The 18,123-nt window shown below is 34.6% G+C and overlaps 1 protein-coding gene across 7 annotated transcripts in view; it reads right to left on the reverse strand.

Moving 5' to 3' along the window:
* Window positions 1–11,526: 11,526 nt before the first annotated feature.
* LOC123534159 (autism susceptibility gene 2 protein-like) overlaps window positions 11,527–18,123 on the reverse strand; it is a 172,946-nt gene continuing 166,349 nt past the window's right edge. For all 7 annotated transcript variants that reach the window (XM_053518968.1, XM_053518965.1, XM_053518967.1 and 4 more), the window contains one exon: window positions 11,527–17,138. In XM_053518968.1, coding sequence (XP_053374943.1) covers window positions 16,178–17,138 — 961 coding nt within the window. In that variant the 3' untranslated portion in view covers window positions 11,527–16,177. The remainder of the gene's footprint in view (window positions 17,139–18,123) is intronic.

An 18,123-nucleotide genomic window follows, 5' to 3' on the forward strand; every position in this document is an offset into this window, starting at 1 on the left:
GTTTTTAGCTCATCTGATTTTTTGAAAAAAAATGATGAGTTATTGTCATCACTTGAGCGGTTGTCGGCGTCGGCGTCGGCGTCGGCGTCTGCGTCGGCGTTGCCTGGTTAAGTTTTATGTTTAGGTCAGCTTTTCTCCTAAACTATCAAAGCTATTGCTTTGAAACTTGGAATACTTGTTCACCATCATAAGCTGACCCTGTATAGCAAGAAACATAACTCCATCTTGCTTTTTGCAAGATTTATGGCCCCTTTTGTACTTAGAAAATATCAGATTTCTTGGTTAAGTTTTATGTTTAGGTCAACTTTTCTCCTAAACTATCAAAGCTATTGCTTTGAAACTTGGAATACTTGTTCACCATCATAAGCAGACCCTGTACATCAAGAAACATAACTCCATCTTGCTTTTTGCAAGATTTATTGCCCCTTTTGGACTTAGAAAATCAGTTTTCTTGGTTAAGTTTTATGTTTAGGTCAGCTTTTATCCTAAACTATCAAAGCTATTTCTTTAAAACTTGCAACACTTGTTCACCATCATAAGTTGACCCTGTATAGCAAGAAACATTACTCCGTCCTGCTTTTTGCAAGATTTATGGCCCCTTTTGGACTTAGAAAATATCAGATTTCTTGGTTAAGTTTTATGTTTAGGTCAACTTTTTCTCTTAAACTATCAAAGCTATTGCTTTGAAACTTGCAACACTTGTTCACCATCATAAGCTGACCCTGTACAGCAAGCAACATAACTCCATCCTGCTTTTTGCAAAAATTATTGCCCCTTTTGGACTTAGAAAATCATTTTCTTGGTTGAGTATTATGTTTAAGTCAACTTTTCTCATAAACTATCAAAGCTATTGCTTTAAAACTTGCAACAGTTTTTCACCATCATAAGTGGACACTGTACATCAAGTAACATAACTCTATCCTGCTTTTTGCAAGAATGATGGCCCTTTTTAGACTTAGAAAATCATGGGTAGGACAATATTTTTATTACACAAAAAAAATCAGATGAGCGTCAGCACCCGCAAGGCGGTGCTCTTGTTTTATGTGAAGTAAAATTCTGAAATAGTTGGCCTTAACTGCCAAAGGCTCCAATGGCTTAAGAGGCCCTCCACTGCTGAGAGGTTAAGGTCGTTGACTAGGAATCACTTGTCTCTCATACATGTGAGTTCAAAACCTTGAGGTATAGATTCTTTCATAAACAGAACTCACACAGCTAGTTTTTAGCTCACCTGAGCCAAAGGCTTATGGTAAGCTTTTGTGACCGCTCAATGTCCGTCATCAGTCGTTTGTCGTGTGTCCGTCAACATTTTCTGAAAAAAATCTTTTTGAAAACCACTAGGCAGAATTACACCAAACTTCACAGGAATGATCCTTGGGTGGCCTCCTTTCAAAATTGTTCAAAGAATTGAATTCCATTCAGAACTCAGGTTGCCATGGCAACCAAAAGGAAAAACTTTAAAAAACCACAAGGCGTAGAGCCTTGATATTTTGCAGGTGACATCATCTAATGGTCCTCTATGAAGATTGTTCAAATTGTGCCCCTGGGGTGAAAAAAGGCCCTGCCCTGGGGGTCACAAGTTTTACATAGACTTACATAGGAAAAATCTTTAAAAATCTTCTTCTCTAAAACCACAAGACCTAGGCCTTTGATATTTGTTTTCACATGCTAGCCTTCACTAAAACAATACTAAGAGAGGCAGCTAGGGGTCTTTTTCCTTCATCTGAAGCAGGACAGTCATTCATTGATACAAATTCTTTATGTGTGACGTTTAAACCCTATAAAAGAAATAAACAAACCAGTCTGTGTAAAGACCTGTTGTTTTTTTTCATTGCATTCTTTAATACAAAAGTCTTTGTTAAAAAAAAAAAGAGAGACCTTACATGATTGTGATAGTTGAATTTTTCTTAATTAAATAATGAAAAAAAAATTTTTAATGTAAAACTGCATTTAAAACTTCAGAAATGCAATCTCTCACAACTTGTGTGAACCTGTGATGTCTCCTTCAATGTCATGTCCCACGGAGAGATATTTTGATTATTCTATATCTACTTTATCGAGCCAATCGTGAATGTCCATTTTGCACATGCGTACAAAAAACCTGTATTTTTTCGTATCTGGACAGTTCAAAAAGTCCCATGTTTACATTGTACTGTACAATACGAGATATATTTGGACTCGTACCCAGCTGAGAAAACCATACTTTTTAGCTCGACTATTCGAAGAATAGTCTAGCTATTCTACTCACCCTGGCGTCGGCGTCGGCGTCACACCTTGGTTAAGTTTTTGCATGCAAGTACATACAGCTATCATTTAAAGGCATATAGCTTTGAAACTTATTTATTCTTTTTCTAGGTCAATTACCAACCTCACTGGGTCAAGTTCCATAACTCTAACATGTATTTTGAGCAAATTATGCCCCCTTTTGGACTTAGAAAATCCTGGTTAAAGTTTTACATGCAAGTTACTATCTCCAAAACTAATGCAGATATTGAATTGAAACTTCACATGTGTCTTCGGGGTTATAAAACTAGTTGATAGCACCAAGTCCCATAACTCTGACCTTCATTTTGGCCAAATTATGCCCCCTTTTGTACTTAGAAAATTTTGGTTAAAGTTTTGCGTGCAAGTACATACAGCTATTACTAAAAGGCATATAGATTTGAAACTTATTTTTTCTTTTTCTAGCTCAATTACCTACCTCACTGGGTCAAGTCCCATAACTCTGACATGTATTTTGGCCAAATTAAGCCCCCTTTTGGACTTAGAAAATTCTGATTAAAGTTTTGCGTGCAAGTACATACAGCTATTACTAAAAGGCATATTGATTTGAAACTTATTTTTTCTTTTTCTAGATCAATTACCTACCTCATTGGGTCAAATCCCATAACTCTGACATGTATTTTGAGCAAATTATGCACCCTTTTGGACTTAGAAAATCCTGGTTAAAGTTTTGCATGCAAGTACATGCAGCTATTACTAAAAGGCATATTGATTTGAAACTTATTTTTTCTTTTTCTAGATCAATTACCTACCTCACTGGGTCAAGTCCCATAACTCTGATATGTATTTTGAGCAATTTATGCCCCCTTTTGGACTTAGAAAATCCTGGTTCAAGTTTTACATGCAAGTTACTATCTCCAAAACTAATGCAGATATTAAATTGAAACTTCACGTGTCTTCGGGGTTATAAAACTAGTTGATAGAATCAAGTCCCATAACTCTGACATGTATTTTGGGCAAATTATGCCCCCTTTTGGAATTAGAAAATCCTGGTTAAAATTTTGCGTGCAAGTACATACAGCTATTACCAAAAGGCATATAGCTTTGAAACTTATTTATTCTTTTTCTAGGTCAGTTACCAACCTCACTGGGTCAGGTTCCATAACTCTTAACATGTATTTTGAGCAAATTATGCCCCCTTTTGGACTTAGAAAATTCTGGTTAAAGTTTTACATGCAAGTTACTATCTCCAAAACTAATGCAGATATGGAATTGAAACTTAACATGTTTCTTCGGGGTTATTAAACTAGTTGATAGCATCAAGTCCCATAACTCTGATATGCATTTTGGTCAAATTATGTCCCGTTTCGAACTTAAAACTCTTTCGATATTTAACATTTTGGGTAATAATTTCCTGCTTCTGTGACAATATTTCGAATAGTCGAGCTTGGCTGTCTTACGGACAGCTCTTGTTTAATTTTAAATAACCTAATATTATTACATGTTTTTTGGTTTATTGAAATATAAGAGTGAAACATAACAGGTGTTTTAAAGTGAAATTTATTTTTCATTTATCACTGGTATGTAACTACACATAGACACTGAAGAGTTAGAAATCTAAACAGGTAAATCGTAACAAAAATATACCGGTAGTTAAAGAAAGACAAAGAAGTATATTATTACTGAACAAACATAAACATTGAATAACTTTAATTTTTCTCACATGAACATTGACATGTTGGATATTGTGAACGATGTCATGAAGTTGAAATAGGTAAAATCTTATTAAACCCATGAAATAAAAAGAAAACTTGTGTATTTTACATGTAAAAATAGAATATCTTTCAGTCTTTAACACTAGACTTTGCATTTTAATCATGAATACACCGCTAGTGAAAATATTATATAATTATCTGGTGTTCACTCAGTAAAAACATTTTAATATTATACTGAACAAATATTTTCAATATTGTCAATGACGCAGAATGTGAATATGTAACATTTAAAACCTGTATCTCATTTGTTATTTAAAAGTACATTTTTACTTAGAATAGTTAGTATAGAAAATAGTATTAGAGGATTTGGTATATTATAGATTGTAGCTGCTGTAGACTGGATAATGTTTGTGAAGGTTTTATTTTTAGCTCGACTTTTCGAAGAATAGTCTAGCTATTTTACTCGCCCTGGCGTCGGCATCGGCGTCACACCTTGGTTAAGTTTTTGCATGCAAGTACATACAGCTATCATTTAAAGGCATATAGCTTTGAAACTTTATTTTTTCTTTTTCTAGGTCAATTACCAACCTCACTGGGTCAAGTTCCATAACTCTGACATGTATTTTGAACAAATTATGCCCCTTTTTGGGCTTAGAAAATTTTGGTTAAAGTTTCACATGCAAGTTACTCTCTCCAAAACAAATGCAGATATTGAATTGAAACTTCACATGTGTCTTCGGGGTTATAAAACTAGTTGATAACACCAAGTCCCATAACTCTGACCTTCATTTTGGCCAAATTATGCCCCCTTTTGGACTTAGAAAATTCTGGTTAAAGTTTTGCTTGCAAGTACATACAGCTATTACTAAAAGGCATATAGATTTGAATCATGTCCCATAACTCTGACAGGTATTTTGGGCAAATTATGCCCCCTTTTGGAATTAGAAAATCCTGGTTAAAATTTTGCGTGCAAGTACATACAGCTATTACCAAAAGGCATATAGCTTTGAAACTTATTTGTTCTTTTTCTAGATCAATTATCAACCTCACTGGGTCAAGTCCCATAACTCTGACATGTATGTTTGGTAAATTATGCCCCCTTTGGACTTAGAAAATTCTGGTTAAAGTTTTACATGCAAGTTACTATCTCCAAAACTAATGCAGATATTGAATTGAAACTTCACATGTGCCTTCGGGGTTATAAAACTAGTTGATGGAAGCAAGTCCCATAACTCTGATATGCATTTTGGTCAAATTATGTCCCCTTTTGAACTGAAAACTCTTTTGATATTTAACCTTTTTGGGTAATATTTTCCTGCTTCTGGGACAATATTTCGAATAGTCGAGCTTGACTGTCTTACAGACAGCTCTTGTTGTTTAAGATATCCAGTGTCTGCCGTTCACTGAAATATTTTATCTTTAAATATTACCTTCAAATGTAAAAAAAATCCTCATCAAATATATTTAACTTTATATAAGTACATTTTGTATGTAAAGCTATATTCATGATTCAGCATCACAGTAGTTTGTTAAAAAACTTCCAGTTTTTTAGTGGCAATACATATTTATACTGTGTTAAATTATACATGTATTACTTGCATTCTTGTTGAAACCTAATATAAAGTACCATTAATACACATAAACCAGTTAAATTTATGTTGGCTAAAGCTATAGTATAGTGATTCTATGTATTTTCAAATTTGAAACTGGGTCTAGTATCTTTTTAATATTCATGAATAATATTACTCACGAATTAAGAATATTTGTGAATACATGTATTAACCTTTAGCGTGCTGGTGGCAAGTGATTATGCCTTTGCAACTAGTGCAGACCAAGATTAGCCTGCATATCCGTGCCTGCTGATCATCGTCTGCACTGTTCACTATTCAGTAAGTAAATTATCAGTGAAAACGCCTTTTAATAGTAAGTGGTACTGCCCAAATTGTATGATGGACCAGTCCATTTTAGAAATTTAGCAGGGTAAAGGCTAAATAATATGATACAGACCATATAACTATAGGTTATCATGTCCTACAACCCCAAAACATTTCAAAATACATGAAATTGCTGAATAAAATCTGCACGAAAATGATCCAGTCTATAGTATATTAGATTACTGTGTGCAATAATTTATGTTGTTTTGTAAAAGCCAGTATAATGAACTAAAGTTATTATACTTTGTGAGGTAGCTGTTTTTTTGCTTTTTTAAAAAACATTTTATAGTGCTATTACTGTTTATTTGCTGATTTATTTTATACATTCCATTTCATCTTTTTCTTATTTTTTTTTGCTCACCTGAGCACAAAGTGCTGAATTTATGCTATTATGATACCATTGCGTCTGTCGTCGTCCATCATTAGCAATTGTCAATTTAAATCTGTTAACACTCTTTAGGTTACAATATTGGCCGGATTTGAATGAAATCAGGCCTTATTAAAATCTCAGACAAGTTTGTACTCAAGTCATATGTGTCAGCCCGGTCAAGTTGCAGAAAACCTTGCTAATACACTAGAGGCTATATTTTCGAACAGATCTGTATGAAACCTGGTGTAAACCAGTTTTAACAAGACTTTTCTGTAATTTGACTTAGTTACCTAATTATTAACCCCAGAATATGTTCAAGATTTCATATAGGGAAACATTCTGATCAAGTTGCTGAAGTTTGACCACTAGTGTTTTAACAGGAAAGACTTTTATGATCCGCAACAAACAAGGACAGATCAAGTTAGCTGAAAATGAAAGGGAGGATTTTGTCCACCATATTCAGCTAAAATAAGGGGATTTTGTTTGCTCTGTTCTATTTGAGTTGGAGGATTTTGTTCACTGTATTCAACAGAAGATTGTGAAAAAATATCTAATAGTTAAGAAAGCAGTTGTTGGACAGAATATCTGACAGTAAAGGCTCATAATGCATTTGTTTAAAATGTGGCTGCCACTTTTTCCGTTATGAACCTAAAATACATTAATTTCTTGTTAAATCCTATTACTGATTATAACTTTCTTTAACATTTGTCAAAGGTTTGAATATTGCAGAACATACTAGAATGTTTTATTGAATCTATTGTTTTTTATTAGCTCCCTTTATAGCTCTAACTAGGACAGTTCATGTGCAGTATTAAAAGTACATGTAGTGCTTTTCTAACCATCTGTCTATTGGGAAAGCTGTTTTATCTGTTTTCTTAAATAAAAAATGATGGACCTTTAATATAATAGTCCACTTATTAGTAAATGTCAGCCGCACATGTTTCATTTTGAGTTATTTATTAAGCTGGTAGAACTTCTTGAGGCATCTAGTATGGTACATTGTATAGTGCTCAGACATTTTGCTTTACACATTTTTGCTGCCAATTTATCACACCTGTGTCATTCAAATCATAACCAAAGTTTTTTTCTATACTTACGTTTTTAGTGTTACTTAAGCAGCTCTGAAGTGTCAGTCTATTAGTATTTTGCATGAAGAAAACAAATTATAAAGTTTTTCTATACTTTTGTTTTTAGTGTTATTTATGCGACTATGAAGTATAAGTCAGTTTTCATATGATGAGTAAGTGTGTACTTATTCAATTTGAAATGAGCCATGCCATGAGAAAAACAGCATAGTGCATTTGCAACCAGCATGGATCCAGACCAGCCTGCGCATCCTCACAGTCTGGTCAGGATCCATGATGTTCGCTAATGGTTTTTGTCGAGCCCACTTGCGGAAGCGAAGACATAGTTGTCCAAATGGCTGTTTGGTGTATGTCCGTGCCCGCGAAATGATGGTTAAGTGACTGCATAACGGTACTTTCTCTTTGATGTCATTCATTCCGTTCTGTTTATGTGACTATTTTTCTTTTTATGTGACTGTTAGAACAATAGAGAGAACAATGGGGGAGTCACATAAAGACCGTTTCATTAGAACGTCCGTGCGTGCGTCCGTCCAGATTTGTTTGTCCAGACCATAACTTTGACATGCATGGAGCAATCTCTTTTATATTTGGCATGAATGTAAACCTCAGCGAGACGGAGTGTCGTGCGCAAACAGCAGGTTCCTATCTCAAAGGTCAAGGTCACACTTGGAGGTCAAAGGTTAAATTCAATAATGACTTTGTCCGGAGCATTTCTTCTTCATGCATGGAGGGATTTTGATGTAACTTGGCACAAGTGTTCACCATCATGAGATGGAGTGTCATGTGCAGGAACCTAGAATTACTTCCCTTTGTTGTTACTATAAATAGCTTATATTGTAACTTTTATTACTGGTCGTAGGGAAAAATCAAGACCACTTTTCTGTAGTACAGTATGCATGTTACATCCAATTTTGAGGTGTATTTTAACCCATCTCTACTGGTAAGGATTTTTGTGTGGACTTAGATTTTTTTTAAGATTTACTTCCCTTTGTTGTTACTATAAATAACTTATATTGTAACTTTTTGCAGTCATTTTTTATTTGGCATAAATGTTTGCCTCAATGAGACAGGGTGTCGTGTGCAACTCCTAGTCCATTTGACAGCTGGTGGGCTCGACATGTTGCCCGTTGGCATCTAGTTTTAATTGCAATAGGGTTTGAAAGCAAACAGCATGGATCCTGATCTGCGCAGGCTGGTCTTGATCCATGCTGGTTCCAAACGCATATTGGTTTTCTCATGACACGGCTCAAATTTTCAAATGAAAATGTTTACCACAGGTCAGGTATCTATCATTATGTTTTTCAAAGAAAGAGAAATATGGTGATTCTTAGCTGCAGGCAGTATATAGGTTATTATATTTGTATTCAGATACTTGCAAGAGTTCTGCAGCGGAAATATTGCACCTTACATTAGAAACACACTGCTTCGGATGGGCTCGAGGATGAGTTCCGAATAGCATCCGTAATGAACTCACAACTTATTCGTAAGTCATCCAGTTTATCCATTCAGAAGTGTGCAAAGTTTTAAACATGCTCAAAATTTTGCCACTGATAATATTATTGTAAGGAATCCGTAACAGTTCTGAAAAGATTGTAAATTTCAGGAAGACAATCACTATGGTAAAAAAAATACGAGCTATTACAGTTTTTTTCCAGATGCAATAAGGTTAATTAAGATTCTGTTATGATTGCATTATTCGCAAAATCCTTTTTTTAGTTCCACATCAGGAGCAATCCGAGGATGAGAATTTCAGAACTCATTTGCAAGCCCATCCAGGGCAGTGTGATTCTAACTGTAGGAGCGCAGCCAGTATTATTCTGCGAAAGAACGTCATTACATACACATACTACACTTGTAATTATCATATATGATATGACTTTGTTCTTTAGCCCGGGTAAAATTGAAATTATTGTTGTTTAATAACTTTAAATGCTATGATAAGAACTTAAAACATGATGATATGCATGAAACTGACATCACAAATGACATCAACGAACCCTGCAGTTCAAATATCAGTATAGAAAAATATTGACATTTCAGGTTCCATTGTAACTTAAAGCCTATGTATAAATGCTCTAATAATTGTTATGCCCCTTAAGCAAGGCAGATAATAGTTACACCGTTTGATTGTTTGCCCGTTTGTCCAAAACACTTGTGTCTCAGTCAGACTTTCAAACAGGCAGCCAATTCTAAAATCACTTTAAACAAATAGAGGTGTATCAGAGGCATGAGTCAGGTCTGTACCACCAAGGTCAAGGTCACAGTCACAGGCAAGGACACTCCACTTCTAAGGCATTTGTCTTGTATTTGTGAGAACTAATTATACACCGTTTAAAGCTTCCAGGGCCAGATAAAGCATATTTGAGCCGTGCCATGAGAAAACCAACATAGTGGGTTTGCAACCAGCATGGATCTAGACCAGCTTGCGCATCCACGCAGTCTGGTCAGGATCCATGCTGTTCGCTAACGGTTTCTCTAATTCCAATAGGCTTTAAAAGCGAACACCATGGAGCCTGACCAGACTGTGTGGATGAGCAGGCTGGTCTGGATCCATGCTGGTCGCAAACCCACTATGTTGGTTTTCTCATGGCGCGGCTCATTTTCTTTTGACATAGTACACTGTATTTAGGATCAGTTGCATCAATTTCTGTCTTAAATAGTTTCACAATCCTCTATTTGTCAAGGACAGAAGGTTTCTTTTAGAGCTACAGCCATCTTTTAGAGCTACAGCCAAATGAAATTCAGTTTGAGAAAAAGACAAACATGGTATTACCTCAATGTTGTTTTTGATTTTTACAGCCTTTTGAGTGATAGTTGTATTTACTGTGTTTTGTGTCACATGGATGACATTAGTGTTTTCTCGAGCTTAATAACATTAATAATGCATGTGGTTAAATATTGTATTGTTAAGTACTGATATAAACTTAAAATATTTAAAAATAAAATTAATGTACAAAATTTACTATTTTGTTATTTTTTGCTGTATATTCACTGTGAAATCATTAATAGAGCTGCACCGTGAGACATAGTGTATTTGCAACCAGCATGGATCCAGACCAGCCTGCGCATCCGCGCAGTCTGGTCAGGATCCAAGCTGTTCGCTTTCAAAGCCTATTGCAATTACAGAAACCATTAGCAAACAGCAGTGATCCTGACCAGACTGCGCAGTCTGGATCCATGCTGGTCGCAAATGCACTATGTTGTTTTTCTTATGGTGTAGCATATTGGTGGGACACTTCATTTCATGCATTTCAGAGTTATGACAGTCTATAAAATTAAGTCCCATCAAACAAACAAAATTTAATCCAAGCAAACATGTAAAATTCCTATTGATTTTATGTTCAAAAGTTGAAATCCACAAATTCACATCCCAACGAAATTGCCGTTTTTACCAAACTTACGAAATATGCCCACAAAATTAAATGATTTTACAGAATTTTAAATTTGAAATCCATGATTTAATGGCTCTGCAAAGTAGCAATTTTTGCCAAAACCACGAAATTAAAATAATTTCACAGTATATTGTAGATGACATTGTAAAAGAGATTCCTTTCTCTGGTCTAATTCTTAAATGGGTTTGTTTCATTCCTTATTCAATATGCTTCTGAGATGTTATAATTTACAACAATATACGTAGCCAGAGGATGGATCTGTTACCACATAGTGTCCCTCGCGTCATGTCTTGCCGTGGGATTCAACTTGTAACCTTTACGATGGCATTCTGACAGTCAGTCTTATCACAAGAGACATGTATGCCTACATCTAGGTTTATACCAATTTATCAGGCATACCTTACAGGCTTGGACACTGAACATGTTCTGTCTGCATCCAAAGCCAAGAACACATGTTGCCTGTATTTCAGTTGGTGGACACTGAACATGTTCAACTCGTAGGTGAGACGCAAGGCTAAAGAGGCCACTAGTTTATTCCCTTAGTGAAGGGTTGTCCATGTCATTTTTGACAGAAGTCAATGTATCTGAAGCTATTCATCCTCCACCTCTGATTCAAAGTTGAAAACTTGTCAGTTACTTGCAGAGAACATGCCAGCACGAACACAAATACCAGAAACACTGGATAGGTCAACTGTTTAGTAACTGGAACTGTTGAAAAAAAAGTTTAAACTCCTCCAACAAAGTTCAAATCATTTACTTGTTCACTTCAGCAATATTAGTTATGGGGAAAAACAAAAGAAAAAGTTTACAATATTTTTGTCATTTATTCATAATTTGAGTGAGTGCAGTTCACATATTTAAAAGAAAAAAAAACAATGAAGTCTCACTATTTATAAATAGTCTATATATAGACAAAAATTATTACACTATTTCATAGTGAGTGAAAATTTACACATAATAGCATTTATAATAACTTTAACCATAACATCAACATATCATCAAAAAAAATTGCATTCATTTCAAAATTAAAATGTAGGAGATATGAATTTTGAAACAACATGCACAAATGATACATATATATATATATATATGAACAAATAATGTTTCATTTATGACGGGGCAATTATGCTAAAAGTTATGAAATTATAAACAAGACCAATGAAGAAAACGGCAGTATGCTCGGATGGCAGCAACCATTTTAATATGTATAACGCAAAACTTGTTTTTATTGTAAAGGTTACCAGAACAGGTAAGTTGATTTTAAACAACTTATTTTAGGGTTATTTTACTTAGTAAAAATTTCTTAAGACATACAAGGTCTACATGCATATAGAGAAGACTTGCCAATTTACCTACTGTCTATTTTTTGTTATGTAATTGGAAACAAACAATTATTCTTTTTATGTCTGAACAAAACTTGGGAAAGGACTGGCTTTCTACACAAAACATTATGACATTGATTCCTATGCACCTGTTTATAATGCTCTTTTTTATGCCAGCTCAAACTTCTCTTTTTTTATACAAGGTCAAATTTCTTGTTTTCATGCAATCTCAAAAGTTGTGTTTTTATGCAAGCTCGAAGTGTTTCTATAATGCATTCAGAAAAATACTTTTATTATTAACATGCATCTTGAACAAATAATATCAGGTTCCAATTCTATAAATTTTGACTTCGGGGACCAGTCTAGGAATGCATCTCTGCCATTGGTCAATTTCAAATTTAAGCAGAGAAACAGTCAGTCAGATGCTGGAGTTTGAGACTGGTCTCCAAACTCAATTTTTACAACCTTGGGATCTAGTTTACTACTTGAACACAAAGACAAAGGAACAGAACAGTGATAAAAAATGCTTACATGCTTTACCGGTAATATAAGTAACTTTAAGCCACATTTTTACCTATATGTAAACAGAAATCAAAGTTTTATATATTTACTACTATACCCATACTAGATATTTCTCCTTTTAAAATAAATACAGGAAATTCTAAGAAAAAAATATGTCTGAAAGTAAAAATTCATTAACACTTTCTAGGACTGGTAACCAGTCTAGTTAAAAGTTTGACTTGTAAAGAAAACAATATATTATGTAATTCAATGTTCACTAAAAGTTGATCTGGGTTCTGAACACAATTTCATGTCATAAACACAATTTCATTTTCAGTATATAATTTGCATAACAAAAATAGAACCTATATAGAAATAAATAATGTAAATATTACTACAAACAAGGAACCATTCCAGATCCAGGTTATTTTGCTTGATTAGTCATCAGCCCTACTGGGGTAAAACAAGAATAATTCTATGAATGTACAAATACTTGACCATAGCCCTTACCCTGCTAAATTTCTATAATGAACTTGTCAATCTTTCAATATGGATAGTACCATTAAATATTAAAAGGGGTGTTTATTAAAAAGTTACTGACTGAACCGCGAACAGTGCAGATCTTCATCAGACTGCACAGATGTTAATCTTTTCTAAATTTTTAAAATATTTTCTTAATTTCCATTTTTTTTTTTTTAAATATTTTCTTAATTTCCTTTTTCTTCACTTGAACTATCTGAGCAAAATTCTGTCCTGGCTATTTGTAGGTTTTGAAAAGAACTGGGGGACAATTTATGATTCAAAATTTGTATAGCTTCAGAAGTTGTCTCCCTTGAACAAAACATTTGGTGTAAACCAGCTAAACGATTCCAATCGCACTAAATTACTCCCCATTCAAGCTAAATCACCCCAATCAAGGTAAAATACACCAATGAAGCTAAATCACCCCAATCAAGCTAAATACCGAAATCTGGAAATTTGCTACGCATGTTCATAGACCATTCCACATAACAGTATTATATATATTAATTGTGGACATGGCAATATATTTCATATATTAAGAATTACATTTGTCTTAGTTTAACAAATGTTCATTTCATGAAAGAAAACACCCTGTCTAAAACTATTTCTTATATTATTCTCTATATAGCACTATGTAAAAAGCACTTCTAAAAATTTAATTTCATGCTTAACGGTCATAATTATATTTTTAACAAATTGATAAATAGGACACAAAAAACTAAATCAAATTTTACAGCTTATTATCTTATTTTCAAGTATATTTGGAACGGTATACAAAAACATGAAAAAATAAATTCAAAAGCATCAACATCGATATGAAATATTGCTATAAACAAAGATTTTTTTTTTTCAAAATGGGATCTTCACTGACACAACAGATTTGATATAAACTGAATATCGGACATTTAACAAGAGAAGTGAAAACTGCAAATACTACATCGTTTCCATGCCCTTGATCATTCATAATGTATTTGTTTCTTTGACTTGGAAAAAGCAATTACCTTGTGTAATTTTTCTATATTATCACTCTTTCAAAGCAATGAACAGTGACAAAAGCAGGCTTGACAGCAGAGGCCGTCTCTGAACGGAGACAAGACAACGGAGTTACATTCCTTATACAAGCCCCTCCTCCAGTCAGGTGACCCAACCAGGTCACATGACCAACAGTCAAAGTTCAGTGCTGAAGAACACTAGTGTTATACCGTCGAAAATTACACCACATAAAATACATGCTCCGAGTCAACGACACAAATAATTCATATTGGGAAAACTAGTGATAAAATTTTTTTGTCATCTGGTAAAACTGTGTTGAAAATGTAAAACTGTGTTGAAAAAGTAAAACTGTGTTGAAAAAAGTAGACTTCTATCCGAGATTTCCAAACATGTAGAGGATATTTGTCTGTTTAATAAAAGACCAAAATATATTTCTTCCAGTAAGCACAATATGCAATTATTTCACAAGTTTTTTCCAGTAAGCATAATATGCACTTTCAAAAGTGACTTAGCCAAAAGTAGAAATGTAGTGTTCATGAATGAAAATTTATGTAAAACAAATTTTGTTTAATTTTTTCATGTTTTTTCTATGGTTTTAACTAAATGTTACCTCTTTAGATATGTTTTTAGAAGTTTTTTTTACCAACTTCTACCTATTTTTTATATTTTTCTTTGTTAAATTACCAGACATATCTTAGTGATAATAAAAATTCACGAAAAAAAAAAAAAAAAAAAAAAAAAAAAAAACATCAGTAAGAATATAGTTAATGCCAATCCTTAAAACCCTTCAGAATATGTTTTACTTTTTTATTTAATTTCATTTAAATAAAATGGTTAAATTATCTACCACATATTCACTTATAACACCACCCTCTCTCCTCCTAATTTCCAAATATTTTTTTGACGTAAGTGAATACCAGCAATATGTTAGTGCTATAGTTGTTTAAATTCCTTCATCATTTGAGCCGTGCCATGAGAAAACCAACATAGTGGGTTTGCGACCAGCATGGATCCAGACCAGCCTGCGCATCCGCACAGTCTGGTCAGGATCCATGCTGTTCGCTTTTAAAGCCTACTGCAATTAGAGAAACCGTTAGCGAACAGCATGGATTCCGACCAGACTGCGCGGATGCGCAGGCTGGTCTGGATCCATGCTGGTCGCAAACCCACTATATTGGTTTTCCCATGGCACGGCTCATTTGTTGTATTTATAGTTATATTTATCTAAAAAATAACCTGATGAAGGTATTCTAAATACCGAAACCGATTGTTATAAGAAATAAGTCTTAAGCATTTCTGGTATTCAGACATGTTGTTCTCCCCTCCCACCCTTTTACTTAAGTTTTATTTAGAAAATGTAAAAAATACCCCATTTTCACGGCCTGAATAAATGCCCCCCACCCACCACCTATCCCCACTTTGCAAAATGTAACCCCCCTTCCCCCGGAGGTGTTAATAAGGGAATATATGGTACATTATATAATGTCAAGCCTACAAATTATAATCACAGACAATAAATGTTCAGAAATTACAAAGACAGTACCAGCGTATTGGCAGTAATACATGTTCTTCCAAAACCCTGAAGACTTTATCCAACATCAATTCATCTAATATTGTCATTTTAAATCACAGCTTGTTATTTTCAAATGAATCACAAAATTCTGTATTTGTGAATATATCTAGGGATAACGTTACAACGTTCTCCAGCTGTTCTACATATTTACACTCAAACCACAATCACCAAGTTATAACAATAAAATGGAAAAAGAACACACTATAATGATATATCCATATAATTAGTTTTCTCTCAAGAATTTCTATCTTTTTTAAACTCTTTTTTGAGACAGTGAAGTCTGAAAAGTTGTAAATATTTATTTTGTAAGCACTAAGCTGAAATAGACTTTCTGCTATTTCATTTATTGAAATATAAATTATTTTTCACACAGTAATTCACCCTGATTTTTCCATAAACGTATTTTTACAAGCTGATACACATGTAAAAATTTCTCATGTAAAAAGATCCAATATATCACACATTTAAGGTTGAGGTCAAGGTCAACATTTCAAGGACAGTCTAATGTATGACCTTGATCACCTCACACATTTTTCACTCATCACCATGACTACCGCGAATGAGCATCTGGGTCTGTAGAATTGGAATTACTATCCCTTTTACTCTCCCCTACCGAGTCTGTGGGGCTGACCCCTTTAGTTTTATTCACAGCTGGAGAGTTATGTCCCCTTGAACCGTGTGTACTTACTGAATGAATTAATGGTGGGGGCGCTCCTGGTAACATTGCCGGAGAACTACGTTTTATATGGTTATGTAATGCTGGACTACTTCTTGAAAAACTGTTACTCAATGAAGGATGTAAATGGTCTTGGGGACGTATTCCTTGAATTTTACTGTTTTCATAAAACATGCGTTCTCGTGTAAACGCTGGCAGTCTTTCAAGATAATCTCTTTCCCTTTTCTGTGTCTCCCTAAGAATCATTTCATCACGTAAACGTTCTTGTTCAAATGGCGACAGACCAGGAAAACCTGGCTGCAACCCAGGTCCTGGAAATCTATTCAGTAATAATTGTTCCCGAGCCTGCTCCATTTCTCTTTGTAAATTTTGTCTGATATTTTGAAAATCCACTGGTCCTTTATCAAAAGGGTTCCATAACGATGGATGTGGCGGTACCCTATCAGTCACTGAATACGCCAAAGCTGGATTTAACATCCGTGCCCTATCCATTACACTTCCTTGCAAAAATGCATCGCCAGTTCGTATGCTATTTGCAAGATATTCATTTTTCAACAACCGTTCTCGTTCTGCCGCAGCAGCCGCCATGAGATCATCTTCACGAGTAAGACTTTCTCGTCTTTCTTCTTTTACTTTCATTATATTTGAGTCCTCTGATCTCCTCTCAAAACTTCTTTCAGACTTCACAGAGTCAGCACGTCCATTTCGCATTGGTGACCTTGACCGTGACCTAGACTTCGCTAACATTTCACTTTCTCTGAAGCGATCACGGTCTCGACTCCTCTCATCAAGGGAGTTAAATCTGTGCCGATCTTGTTCCAATAGTCTTCTTTCCCTGAAGAACGAGAAAGCAAGATTCAATGTTAATTTTTGTATCACTACTAAGGATAAAGAAACAAGATTAAAAATTTCATAAAACACTAAAAAACTGATTTGCAAAATTACTCATTTAAAGTAAAACAAACAAAAAACAGTGAAATTATAAAAATCTAACAAGAGGACCATGATGGTCCTGAATCGCTCACCTATCCCCACATGACCCAGTGTTGAACTGAGTATGACGTCGTTATTTCTATTATTTGACAAAGTGACCTAGTTTTTCAGCACATGTGACATAGATATCATCAAGATAAAAAATTCTGACCAATTTTCATGAAGATCCATTGAAAAATATGGCCTCTAGAGAGGTCACAAGGTTTTTCTATTATTTGACCTAATGACCTAGTTTTTGAAGGCACGTGACCCACTTTTAAACTTGACCTAGATATCATCAAGGTGAACATTCTGACCAATATTCATGACGATCTCGTGAAAAATATGGCCTCTAGAGAGGTCACAAGGTTTTTCTATTTTTCGACCTACTGACCTAGTTTTTGAAGGCACATGACCCAGTTACGAACCTGACCTAGATATCATCAAGCTGAACAGTCTCACCAATTTTCATGAAGATCCATAGAGAAATATGGCCTCTAGAGAGGTCACAAGGTTTTTCTATTTTTAGACCTACTGACCTAGTTTCTGATCCCACGTGACCCAGTTTCAAACCTGACCTAGATAACATCAAGATGAACCTTCTGACCAATATTCATGAAGATCTCATGAAAAATATGGCCTCTAGAGAGGTCACAAGGTTTTTCTATTTTTAGATCTACTGACCTAGTTTTTAGCTCCACGTGACCCAGTTTCGAACTTGATCTAGATATCATCAAGGTTAACATTCTGACCAATTTTCATGAAGATCTATTGAAAAATATGGCCTCTAGAGAGGTCACAAGGTTTTTCTATTTTTAGACCTACTGACCTAGTTTTTGACCGCACGT

The sequence above is a fragment of the Mercenaria mercenaria genome, chromosome 12, assembly GCF_021730395.1.
Source record: "Mercenaria mercenaria strain notata chromosome 12, MADL_Memer_1, whole genome shotgun sequence".
Lineage (NCBI taxonomy): Eukaryota > Metazoa > Mollusca > Bivalvia > Venerida > Veneridae > Mercenaria > Mercenaria mercenaria.